Source organism: Daktulosphaira vitifoliae, unplaced genomic scaffold, assembly GCF_025091365.1.
Source record: "Daktulosphaira vitifoliae isolate Bord-2020 unplaced genomic scaffold, ASM2509136v1 Scaffold_5, whole genome shotgun sequence".
Lineage (NCBI taxonomy): Eukaryota > Metazoa > Arthropoda > Insecta > Hemiptera > Phylloxeridae > Daktulosphaira > Daktulosphaira vitifoliae.
Genome location: NW_026099576.1, coordinates 19353955 through 19366713, shown reverse-complemented (window position 1 = coordinate 19366713; position 12759 = coordinate 19353955). Strand labels below are relative to the sequence as shown.

Here is a 12759-nt window from a genome sequence, read left to right as displayed (position 1 = left end):
TTTAACCATACGTAAAGATCACAAGTCTTATTTATCGAAGACATTATTCTCAAAAATTAAAAAAAATTTCTCTTGTTCTACATAAATGAGGGAAATCTTTCAACAAATTATTAACAATTCTAATCATTTTTAAAATCTATAAATTTCGATGTTTTTTAACTTTTTTAGTTTCGGTGCAAGCTGAGAAGATATTAATTTTATTATGTGTGTTTTTTTTTGTGTTTGTTACAACTATTTTTCAGCTCTTACCGAACCAATTTCTTTCAACGATACGTCAAAAGATCACAAATCGTATCTAGTCGAAGACATTACCCTCAAAAATTGGAAAAATTTCCCTCGTTTTCCGTAAATGGGGGAATCTTCAAAAAAAAAAAAATATATCAAATTTCATACTAAATTAAATTGCCACAGTTAAAACTATAAATTACTAAGTTGGTTGGGTTTACCATTATATTTACTTATTAATCAAAGAGCTCTAATCAGTTTATAATTAAGAAAATTTTACACTATGTATAGATTTGCATTGAAGCGTTTCATATGTTAAAATAAAAATGCCAATGAAGACCCCTCTTTCAATTTCAATTAAAAATTTATTTTATATACTTTTGTTTAAATGATTGTTTTTTCTTAATGTTTATTATTTTTATATGACTGTTTTTCTTTTTTTTTTATTTGTTTGTTTTTTTTTATTACATTTTCTGTAACTATATTTTTGTATAATAAGGGTCAATCCCGTTGAATAAATAAATAAATAAATATTCTAACTGCCATGTCCTAACTGTACGAGACCACTTTGCTTCTGTTTTTTGTGTATACTTATTCATAATAAAAATATTAATTCATAATTTATTTAAAAATGGCTGATTATTTCACATTTGAAATGCTTCAAAATTAAAACCAATACCTTCTTAGTTTTGTATCGAAGTTAAAATAATTTTTTTTTTTAATTTTATTTTGTTAAAAAAATTGTTTTGCTTCTTTTTCAATTTTTATGTAATAGTCTAAACAAAAAATAAATATGAACAAAACCAAATTAATGGTGAATTTTCATTTTAAATCAAAGTGTTTAACCAATCTGAAAACGCAAACTTTAGATCGAATATTTTTTTTGTAATTTTGTACATAATTATTAGAAATATTTTTCTATATCATAACGTTAAAAAACAGGAGTTTCCATTTAAGAAAATTAAAATTAAGGTTTTATATCTCTGAAGGGATGAAAAAAAATTATTTGAGTGCTTAATTTTGTAAAGTTTCTAACCAAATATTTCTTTATAAAAATTTAAAAAATTTAATTGTTTTCGAGATAATAAGGTTGTTAATCAAAATTGATCACCTAATGTAATTATTTTAACTTTCGAAAAGGTTAAATCCTCTTAGTTCTTCTCTAGTTGCATCTATGGTCTTTAATAATATATTTCATTTAATATTTTAATATTAATATAAGTAATAATAATATTATATTTTAAAATAAAATTGTGGTATATAAATATATAATATTTGATTAATATAGTAATTTTGGGTATTAGTTGAGTAATTAATAAAAACCCAATTAAAATGATTTTCTATTATTTCTTTATAATTGCGTATAAATAAAAAATGTATGAATAATTATCATGTTTATGAATGTTTAATATTTGTCAACAAACAATTATTTTTTATAGCAATAAAAGTATTTAATATTTTTTAACTATTTAAAATAAAACATCTTTAATTTTTTTTACATGGGGTACATAAATTTTCTTTTGAAAATCTTGATAACTACAACAGTTTATCACACCTTTATGCGGATTTTTATCAAACATAACCCAACTTAGATCATCACATAAACCTGGTGAGCAAATTTGTCTTGCTGGATTACTAAAACGGCTTGGGAATGGATCATTGTAACCAATAAAAACTATTGCTTGATTTTTGTGTTTAACAATTTTCCAAAATATTTTTGGCACAGGTATTACATTATAACCAAGACTATGACGATCCATATGAACAGGTGATCCAGTTATGTTTAATTCTCCGTAAACCCCTGTGTACACAGTTAAATTTATATATCTATCAATTGCTAAACGCCGTATTGCTTCTTCTAAAATTTTCCAATTTCCATCTTTGAATTTTTTAAATTGTGGTGCAGTTAACACATCATAATAGGTTCCTTCTTGTTGAGGATAATATAAAAAATCCTCCATAGGTACAAGGTTACTTTTAGCTAAAAAATGATCTCCATTGATATACCTTTCAGCAGATTGAGGGGTTATATAAATGTGGAATATTTTTTTTTGATATTTAGTGTCATAAATTTTATTTGTAGATATCTTTTGATAATGTTCAGGCATACCTTTATACGGTATATTCTTAGATCTTTGATCCCTGAAAACATAACAACATATTAAATATTACTTCAAATAGTTTGTAATAATTAAATAATGCTAACATAAAAAAAAATTGCCATTAATCTGGTGTTATATATTATGTTTTTTTTAAAATATTGATATAATGTTAATACTTAATGTACATACTCATTAAGATCCTTAGTAATTTGATGTACAGTGTACAATGGCAATAAAGATTTAATATCAAAATAGAAATCAATTAACTCGAGAAAAATTTCATTATCTATTTCAAATCCAATTTTGTAATGCATAATGCTATCACCTAAATAGCTTATGCCTAATTTTCTCAAAGTAGTCTGTGGAGCTTTCTCACAATCATAATAACTTAAATTATGTTTTTCTTCACTATCAGCAAAAAGATTATCTCCTAAACATTGCACTGTTTGAATGCTAAGATCTGGATTTGATTTAAAATAACTCCCTGGGCATGCCAATATAATTTCAAAACCGCGTTCAATATGAATAGTATTGTCTTCACTAGGATGTATGAATTCAATTTTTCCAAAACGATTTTCATTAGCATACAACAATAATGGAGTTTGAGGAGTCATATCATTTTTAGAATTAATATCACAGCTATAACCTCAAGAAATAAGTTTTTTTAATCAACCTTATCATATTATTTCATGTTATAAGATGCGAATAAAATGCTTACTGTTAGTGTTATTAGATACAACTTGAAAAGTTAAAAATAACTGCCCCGTTATAATTTTCAACAACCATATTTTGCATATTTTATAATCTAAGTAACGCATTCTTAAATTTATTTATTTTAAACTATAAATAAAAATAAGTTGTACTTCTTCCTTATTTTGAGTCTAAAAGTTAATTATTAGAAAAATGTTATACAAAAAAATTATAGTAAAACCTATTAATATTAAATTATTGTTTTCACTAGTAGATTGACACTGGTTAGGTTGAATTATAATCGATTTTAAAAGTTGGAACAGAAACGATCTATAACCAGTTTCAAAACCAATTTTAAATTAATTTAAGATACAATCTATATAAAATAAATAATAAGTACTTGATTTGAAATAAATGTTTTTTTAATCGAAACTGAATCAGAATTACTAAGTTTTACAAATTACAAAATTAATTTGTGAGATCGAGGAAAAATTGTTGATTTTCAGAAAAGTAAAAAAAATAATAATAATTTGTTACAATAAGCGTATTATATTATTCTATAACAAATATTAAGTGTTGTTCACTATTGTAATAGTAAAATAGCTTTTACAAAAAAAAAAAAAAACTAAAATTTTAAAATTGTAATTTGTAAAATATTTAAAAAAACTTTTATTTTGCTTATTTGTTTATTTTGTAAAATTTTGTTTATGTCATTATTTTAATACTTGATTTTAATTGTTTATAATATCTTTATCTTAAACAATCTTAAGAACTCTATTTGTAATGTGGCCAATAACTTATTTTAAAAACAGAAAAATTAACTGAAGCAATACAGTAAGAAATTTAAAGAAATATTAATTACACACTATTAGGTTTTTCAATAAGTTAACACTACATATTTTAATTAAATAAATTAACATAAAAAATTTGATGTGTAAGTTAATGTTCATATGACATTATAATACTTACTTTTATGAAGTTCACAATACTTTAATTTTTGTTATTTAGTCGCAAAACAATTAATGAAAAAATATTGTTTAAATATCAAAATATGTCGAATAACAAATATTAATGCACATGTATTAATTTTGTAAAAATGTACAATAAATGCTTACTAAACAAAATGACATATATTTTGATCACCTTAATTTAATTTATACCTTTATTAATATAACGTATAAATAGTTTTTGTATTTATTATTTACCAAAATTTGAAAGACCTTTTTATTGCGTATATGCTGTATTATAATATTTTAACATTATATGCTAATATATTATGACAAATTTTAAAATTTAATAAAATTATGCTACTATTAAAATTACATTTAATTGTCATAACTTAAATATAAAAAAAGCAGTAGTCTTTATTACATAAGTAATAATAAACTATATAAGCACACTGATAATATTGATTTTTAAAATTGTTTTAATTTTGCGTTGAACATTTCTAACATAGCAGTACATCAATTCTCTATCAAAAAAAATAATAGAATAATACTTAATTAGATTGGTTACAAAAGCTGTCATGTTTTGTATGTTCTTATTTTACTTTACGATTTGCAAAATGAACGTTAATGCCTAAAAATGCAACTCCTTATTTTTTTAATTTCAAGTCTATATAGTATATACAAACAAATTCATTTGGTTATTAGCAACAATATCACAAATGATATCTTTGTTTCCCAATTACTGAAATTATTGAAATTAATTAATACTATTATTAAAATCGGTAATCAATGTTTACATAATAAAAAGTGGCATCTTGTTGAGATACAAAATCGGTTTTAAGGCATATTGATCTTTAAATAAGAATTCATAACACTGAATATAACTCTGAGCAATGGGTAATGTTTTTTTCTTATAGTCCTTATACGCTTGTTTAGGAGAAACATCTTTTAAAAGAATATTTCTAGCATATGGTGGTTGTTGAAATTCTTTTTGTGACTTAACAGAAAAATATAATTTAATACAAATAAGAAGTTTAATAATATATTTTTTTATAAAAAAAAATTCAAGTAAGACCTCATAATTTTTATTAATTGCTTATATTGTAACCCTAATCTATGCTGAATTTACTCTACTGAATGAAAATATTAACTAAAATTAATTAATAAATAAATATAAATTAAAATATATTATTTAATTAATTGAAATTAAAGCGTTTATACATGAATATTATTTTCTTAAATAAATTAAATTTTAGTTTTTTTATTCCAGATAAACTAATTTTACACATTTTGGCCACAGCAAGTTTTTATTGATCTCATAAAAAATATAGCATCTTTTTTTTTCACTTTTCATTACTAAAGTTACAGTTATTTTCAAAATAACAACCAACATACAGAGTAATTTTTTTTTATAACCCACTCAATTACACACTGAATAAAAATAATTTAAACATTTTTTCAATATAATGTTTCAGGTTTTATTTTAACTGTGAATAGCATTTAATTTTTAACATAACTTGAGTCATTTATTAGATATAAAACTTCAAATCCTCTATTTTTTTATAATATATATGAGGGAGTACAAATAGAGGGGGCTTTTTTTATGACATCACTATATGCTTAGACACAGCTTTATTGTCGATTATAACTTTAACAACAGATATGTTTAAAGTATAATTGTAAGACACATTGTTCTGAATTAACATTTATAAATACACCAACTGAAAATGTAAAAAATTATACAATTTTTGAGGTAATTTGTAAACAAAACCTAACGACATTGTAATAAAATTATATAATTTATCTAAGTTTATTGACCTAATTAAAATAAAATAAATTCTTCATTAATCAATAATTGGTCCAGTTGTTCTGTTATTAAGTTTTAATCATTCTAAGCTTTTTATACTAGAAGTGATCTTATACATGATATATACAGGAATGTTTTTATTGTTATCGAAACATAAATATATAATAGACAAAAATGCAGAATTACCGACATTATAAAAATTTCGTTATCTTCACAAGATTAATTTTTTAAGCTTTTGAGATATTTTTAAAAATCTCCATGTTTTTAAGTTATTGACCAAATATTAAAAAGCAAAGTATAATTAATAAAATGTCATGTTTTCAAAAATTAATGTTAACTCGTAAGAAATTTTTATGAGGGCTTACCCTAAAACAATAGAGTTGAAGTTTCAAACAAAATAATTACAATACATTTATGAATTTAGGTAGTGTCAATATAAAATTTTATTTTAAAATTCATAAAAATTATATTTAGTTGTCAAACCTAAGTTAATTGCAAAAAAATATTAATTAAAATAATATTGATGATAATTTAGTTAAGTATATAGGCATTTTTTATTTTTGGCATTGATTTAATTTTGTATTGTATATCTTTAACATTGTAGCAATACATTAATCCTTTTTCAGGATCATTGTTGAATGACACCCAATTTATTTGATCGCATATATTTTCTTTCTGCAAGTTTGTAGCAACGTTATCTTTTCGATCGGCAAAAGGATCATTGATGCCGACAAATGCTACTGCTCGATCTGCTTTTTCATCGTGTACTACTTTCCAAAATATTTGAGGAACTGGTATAGTTTTTCGGCCAGAACTAGTTTCAGTCAAGTAGAGTTCTTTATCGGAGATTTTAAGCACACCATGGACACCCGTGTACACAGTCAAATTAATTTTTTTTTGAGCGGCTAGACGTCGAATTCCAGCTTCCAGCTTTTGCCAATTACCACTGTTAAACGCTTGCCATTGAGGAGCAGTGTTGGCATAATAAAAAGTGGCATCTTGTTGAGCACCAAACACAAAGTCGGCTTTAGGAACACAATGCCCTTTAGCTAAGAAATGATTACCTTGAATATACTTTTGAGCTACATGATTGGACAAGGTTTTTAAAAACATTGTTCTTTGATTATTGTTTTTATATGCTTGTGTAGTCGCAACATCTTTGAATAGAAAGCTTTCATTAAATGATGATCGTTCAAATCCTTTTTGAGATCTAGTAAAAAATATATTAATTTTATTTCATACGAAATATAACTTTAGTTTTTTTTAATCTTAACTGATTTATTATAAATATTAAAATAATGATTATTGTTCTTTTATGTAATATAACAATAAAAATAATGTATACTTTTGAGCAGGTATTAGAACTTTTGAATTTTTTAGGAACCGGTTTAAAATAAGTTTCTAAAATAAAATTCATGAGGTTCAAGTTATATTAGGAGTTCTTGAACTTATTAAGGGCTCCGTTTAAGATCCAGTTTAACAAAGCTTCTAGTTAAAAAAAATAGTTATCTTATTTTTAAAATTATTTTTGAAGGTGGATTTAACACATTTGATACCAATAGGATCATTTTTTAACTCAAATGTTTTTTGAGAATTTTTGATATTTTTGTCATCGTATGATTATTACACAAGTAATAGATAATTAATTTCCATAATCAATTTTTGATAAATCTCATTGCTTTAAAAATTAAAAAAAAATTATTTATTTATATTTTTTAAATATTATGTTCTACTATAATAACCTGTAGAAGAATAATATTTCGTTACATTTTACCCCTAGTTATGTGTATGATATTATCATTATATGATATTTGATTACTTATTAATTTTTCTTGTAGTGTGTGGTTACATAATAAAACAGCTGATTAATCGTATGCTACTATGATTTCTACCACCAAGTATTATCATATTTAATAAAAAAATATAAAATGAATATTTTATCGCGGTTACGCGTGAATCATATATGATGACATACTTATTACTAGTTTTGTGAACCTTTAAAAGAATAGGTTTTTGGTAGAATTCTGGTTCATTAAAAAAATAGTTTGAGATTCCGATTAGATTCTCGGTTCTTTATTTTCTTCAACCATTTCTAAATGGTTCTTTTTTAAAATGTTCCAAACTTTTTATTAAATAATGTAAAAAAAAAGTTTAAAAGTTTTTAGTAAAAATAAGGACACAAAACAATCAATTCATTATATTTAAATAATTTTTTTTCTACATCAAATTTATAAAAAAAATTATTTTGAGCGTAAATTCTCATAAAATATTCATATTTTTCCTTACATATTCAAATTTACCCTGTAATAACCTTCTTTTTGTTGTTTTTATATCTTAGTATTCTTTATGAAATTTTTAGTTAATTTATTTGAAATTGATCAATTATCCTTACCTACTTAATGGGAAAATAAAATTGTTTATATTACAATAAATTCGATTGTTGTAATATTTCTAACATTGTCAGTTTTTAATATATTTTTATATATTTATGTACGTATACAAGCTATAGCAGCCACATATTCATTATAGTAAATTATGATTTCTTTGAAAAAAATCTAAGAAAATATTCCTCTTGTTATAATGTTACTATTATTCAATATTAAATATTCTTACCCTTTGATATTAGACGTAATCTTATGAACGGTATATACAGGAATGTTATTATTTTCATCAAAACACAAATCCATAACAGGCAAAAATCCAGAATTACCAACATCAAAGCCAACTTTAAGTAAGGTTTTTTCGCCTTCACATGTTCCAATTTTTTTTAAATTAGATTCTGGTAATTTTGTGCATTCCATATCACTCAAGGGCTTTTTTGAATTTCCAGAATCAAAATCACTACCACCCGAACAGGATATTTCTCGTATGTCTTGAGTATTTTTGTCTTCAAAACTACTTCCTGGGCAAGCTAATATTACTTGATCCCTATTACTAAAATTGATTATGTCACCAGACTCTGGATAAGCGAATTCATATTCGCCGTTTTTGCTATGTACTAAGACCAGTGGCTGTGTTTTGCTTAAGTCTTTGTTGGTATTAATACTACATCCTGAACCAAGTGATGCTGAGTCTTTAAAATATATAAAATAAAAAAATCCTTTTATTTTGAATTACTATAAATTGTAATATTTTAACAATTATAGTCTAATATAAATTTTTTTAATATTAGTATTAGTATTTTTAGTATTTTAGTATTAAAAATATTTCATTGCCCCTCTACACCTACACAGGACCTTTATAAGTGTTACGGGAAAAAGTGACAAGCAAAACTAATCATGAACAATTTTAATAAAGGCTTTATTATAATTTTCCGTTACGTAAGAAAAATTAAATACATTTTCAAATTGTCACTTCTACGAAAATATTTATTCAAAAATTACCTACATTTGACATAACTTTTTTAGTCATTATAACATCCTATAATAAAATCACGTATCCGCTATATATAATTTTAAAACAATAAAAATTGTATAATTTATCTGTATTTATCACTTATATATATATATTTTAATACTCAATATTAAAAGTTAGTATATTTCTTACTTGATCTTGGCGCTCCTAAGCAAGCAGTAGAGTATAGCACCAAAAACAACAATATTGATCTTAATTTAACCATTTTCAATAGTTAAATAAAATCTGATTTGGATGGGTAAATGTCATTAAATAAAACAGAAATCACACAGTTTCTATAAAACTAATTAAAATTACAAGCACCTAAAAAATGAATACAAATCATATATACTTTTGCATTATAATATAAAATAATGACAGATTTAATCTTCTATATTATTTTATTATATAACTTTATTTAAATACAAATAAACTTTTTTATTGCTTTGATTGTAAAATATTCAGGTATTTATAAATGCCTAAATGAAAAAAAAATATGTACAAATACAGTAATGTATAAAGTATTCTTTATTATTTTGCTTATATTTATTCGGAAAATTCATACTAATTGTTGGAGTAGCTTAAAAAATGTAAATCTTAGGAACATTTAAATTAATTGCTTTTCGACGTTATTTTATTAACATTATTAGATTGGTGTTAAAATTATTATAAATTATATTGTTTACAAATAATTTATATTAAAAAATTAACAAAAATTATAATGATAATTAAAAATTAACGTTTAAGATAATATTTACAATATAAAAGTATGACTTTATTAATATATGAACAATGTTTTTAAAAAATGAGAATTTAAGTAAAATTTCATTTTCCTCCAAATTACTCTAATGAAAATTATTATTTTTCCATTAGATGGCCATTATTAAAAGCTATCAAAATGTAATTGAACAATAGATATTTGGATGAAATAAAAATTAGTTGTAATTTATTTTTTAATTTCTTTTAGATACATGTTTCTACAAAATTATATTGTTTTATTAGGAATATTTATTACAAGAGGATTTCAACAAATAATAATTCTTAAAAAAGGTAATACAATTAAAAAAAAATTAATATATCAATAAAAAAAAAAAAATACTAACATAAAAAACGCTTAGATGCTAATCTGTAGATAGTATTTATTTTTAAAAATTGGTGTATTATTCCAAAAGCTATATGAAGGAGAACATGTGCTTTCTTATTTATATTTTGACTACAAGTTTTATAATTTATAAGTGTAATATATGAATATATATATATGGTCTGATTTAAAAAAATATATGTTACATAAAGGAAGAATATAAATAGTACTTACCTTAAAAAAATTAGAATGATCCATACATTTTTCAAAAAGTTATAGCATTATAAAGTTCAAATTTTAAAAAGAATTTTTTTTCAAAAATCGTATTTTTTTTCAAAAATCGTATTTTTTTTATATTAATTTTGCTGCCCGTTTTCTCCATGAAAACAAAATAAAGTTCGAAATTTTTTTTTTTCATATTAAATGATATTACATAAGCTTTAATTCAAAGTTTATATAAAAGTGTCAATCATTCCGAAACATTTTCGAAATTAAATTAAATAAGTTCTAATTTATATATGCATATTTAAGATTTGAACCCTCCCAGTATAAAGGAAAGTAGTTCGATTATCAAAAAAATTATTTTGAAAATGTAAAATATAAAATCCAGAATTTTAACACAAAAATAGCATACAGTAGCCATTTTTTTTTTACAAAAATCGTATTTTTTTTTTTATTAATTTTGATGTTTGTTTACTCTATGAAAACAAAATAAAGTCCGACATTTTTTTTTCCATAATAAAGTATATTATATTAATTTTAACTTAATATATATGTAAAAGTATCAGTATTTCCGAAACACTTTTAAAAGTAAAGTTAAAAAATTAAATTTTTTGTCTTTGTCAATTTTGTTAAAAGTTATCATTTTAAGATACGATTTGTAATCATTTAATGTATTGTTAAAAGAAATCGGTTCTGTGAGAGCTGAGAAAAAGTGGTAACAGACACAAAAAATAAAAAATCAATAAAATTATTCAATTGATAAAAATGAATTTTTCAACCCTATAAATTTTTAGCTTCAATTTGACCCCATATGCTTTTATCTTTTCTTTCATAAATATCATAATTTCTCTTTATAAAGACAATTAATTTATAGTTTCTTTATAACGAAAACTTTTTAAATATTGGTCTAAGGATTGTTATCGACTAGAAATTTTTTTATTTAGACCGTTGTTTAATAAGTAAACTAGTTAATTATGTATGTTTCTAATTGAAAAAATAAAGTTAACACTTAAAACATAACGGATAGACCCAAAAAATACTTCATGGCTGGTAAATTAAGAAAAACATGTATTTAAAAGAAATAAAAAAAAATATTATTAATTTTTATTTCATCGAAAAATCTATTGGTTAATTAAATTTTAATATAATGCAATCTAACGGAAAAAAAAATTTCATTGAAGTATATCGACGGAAAATTAAATTTTACGTAAATACTTATTTTTCAAAAATATTGTTCATGTATTAATAAAAACATACTTTTAAATTGTAAATATTAGCTTTTTACTAATTATTAATTTTTAATTATTATTTCAAATTTTTGTTACTTATTTAATAAAAAATATTTTTAAACGGTAAATTATAAATAATAATTTATAATAAGCTACTTACTTAAAGTTATTTGAAAATAATACGTTGGGTATCAATAACGTCTGCGTATTCAGCACCAACTATTTTCATTATTGAAGTAGTGACACAAAGAAAATCTTATCAGTTTTTAATGCATCTGACTATGTTATCTTTTATTGATAAAATAATATTTTGTTGCTTAATATTTTTTTAATTAAAATGGTAAATCCATACAATTTATTGTGAAACTACCTTTTTGTTTATAACTGCTCTCATGTTAATACTTTTTTATCAATATATTATATGAAACGTTCAAATTCCTTTTTAACTATCCAAAGCCTATCGGATTTCTTATAAGCCACTATAGGTTTATTCATTATTATTATTAATTATTCTTAAATTCTAAATTTAGTTAATGCTTAAGTATAATGTATAGGTTAATATGATGTTTAGAAATATTACAATAATGAATACAATTGAATATTACTTTTATTTTAAATTTATGTTACATGTATGACTTGTAAGTCTATATTCTCATTCAAAATTGATACGCCTGTTGTTATTTTATATGCACGTAATTATATGAACATAAATAAAAACCCAACAAGGGGGCCGCGGCACAGTGGTGACGTGGCATAGTTGGATCAAGTATAATGATATCTGACAGTGATTAAAATCACTATAAAAAAAAACGCATCGATGCAAATCTTTAGATACTGTTTAATTTTAAAAAATTGGTGGACTATTCCAAAAGCTACATTATCTGCTAGTTCATTATTAATATCCTAATTAAGATAAAGTATGTAGAATGAAAAAGGGATTATTAAAAAATATTATTTCTCATAAAAAAATAATGTTGATCCATACACTTTTCAATATGTCATAGCATTATAAAGTTAAAAATTTAAAAAATAAAATCGAGAATTTTCACACAATAATAGCATT

The 12759-nt window shown here is 22.6% G+C and overlaps 3 protein-coding genes across 5 annotated transcripts in view; 1 reads left to right on the top strand and 2 right to left on the bottom strand.

Annotated features, from left to right (window-relative positions):
• Window positions 1–12759, top strand: part of LOC126907628 (uncharacterized) — a 42435-nt gene that overhangs the window by 17999 nt on the left and 11677 nt on the right. The window contains exon 2 of one of the 2 annotated variants that reach the window (XM_050689048.1): window positions 10132–10214. The exons of the other annotated variant lie outside the window; for it this stretch is intronic. The gene's annotated coding sequence lies outside the window, so the exon portion shown is untranslated. The remainder of the gene's footprint in view (window positions 1–10131; window positions 10215–12759) is intronic. 2 annotated transcript variants of the gene reach the window in all.
• Window positions 1553–4125, bottom strand: LOC126907634 (uncharacterized). Of its 2 annotated transcripts, none has more exons than XM_050689058.1 (4): window positions 3987–4125; window positions 3046–3208; window positions 2517–2973; window positions 1553–2367 (listed from the first exon to the last, which is right to left on the bottom strand). In XM_050689058.1, the coding sequence occupies exons 2-4, from the start codon at window positions 3143–3145 to the stop codon at window positions 1695–1697; spliced, it is 1230 nt and encodes a 409-aa protein (XP_050545015.1). In that variant the 5' UTR covers window positions 3146–3208; window positions 3987–4125; the 3' UTR covers window positions 1553–1694. The 2 variants fall into 2 exon arrangements, with proteins under 2 accessions (XP_050545015.1, XP_050545016.1); XM_050689059.1 differs by lacking the exon at window positions 3987–4125 and adding an exon at window positions 3743–3837.
• On the bottom strand, window positions 5258–11992 carry LOC126907637 (uncharacterized). The gene is made up of 4 exons (XM_050689068.1): window positions 11857–11992; window positions 9318–9488; window positions 8385–8844; window positions 5258–6981 (listed from the first exon to the last, which is right to left on the bottom strand). The coding sequence occupies exons 2-4, from the start codon at window positions 9388–9390 to the stop codon at window positions 6303–6305; spliced, it is 1212 nt and encodes a 403-aa protein (XP_050545025.1). The 5' UTR covers window positions 9391–9488; window positions 11857–11992; the 3' UTR covers window positions 5258–6302.

Bases quoted from the DNA above. Each gene is read 5' to 3' on its own strand.
- LOC126907634 (XM_050689058.1), bottom strand. From the start codon at position 3,145: ATGCGTTACTTAGATTATAAAATATGCAAAATATGGTTGTTGAAAATT. The intron at 2,974-3,045 runs GTAAGCATTTTA...TTATTTCTTGAG, and splicing joins TGTATCTAATAACACTAACA to GTTATAGCTGTGATATTAAT. The intron at 2,368-2,516 runs GTATGTACATTA...TTATGTTTTCAG, and splicing joins ATTACTAAGGATCTTAATGA to GGATCAAAGATCTAAGAATA.
- LOC126907637 (XM_050689068.1), bottom strand. From the start codon at position 9,390: ATGGTTAAATTAAGATCAATATTGTTGTTTTTGGTGCTATACTCTACT. The intron at 8,845-9,317 runs GTAAGAAATATA...TATATTTTAAAG, and splicing joins CTTAGGAGCGCCAAGATCAA to ACTCAGCATCACTTGGTTCA. The intron at 6,982-8,384 runs GTAAGAATATTT...ATTTTTTACTAG, and splicing joins ATTACGTCTAATATCAAAGG to ATCTCAAAAAGGATTTGAAC.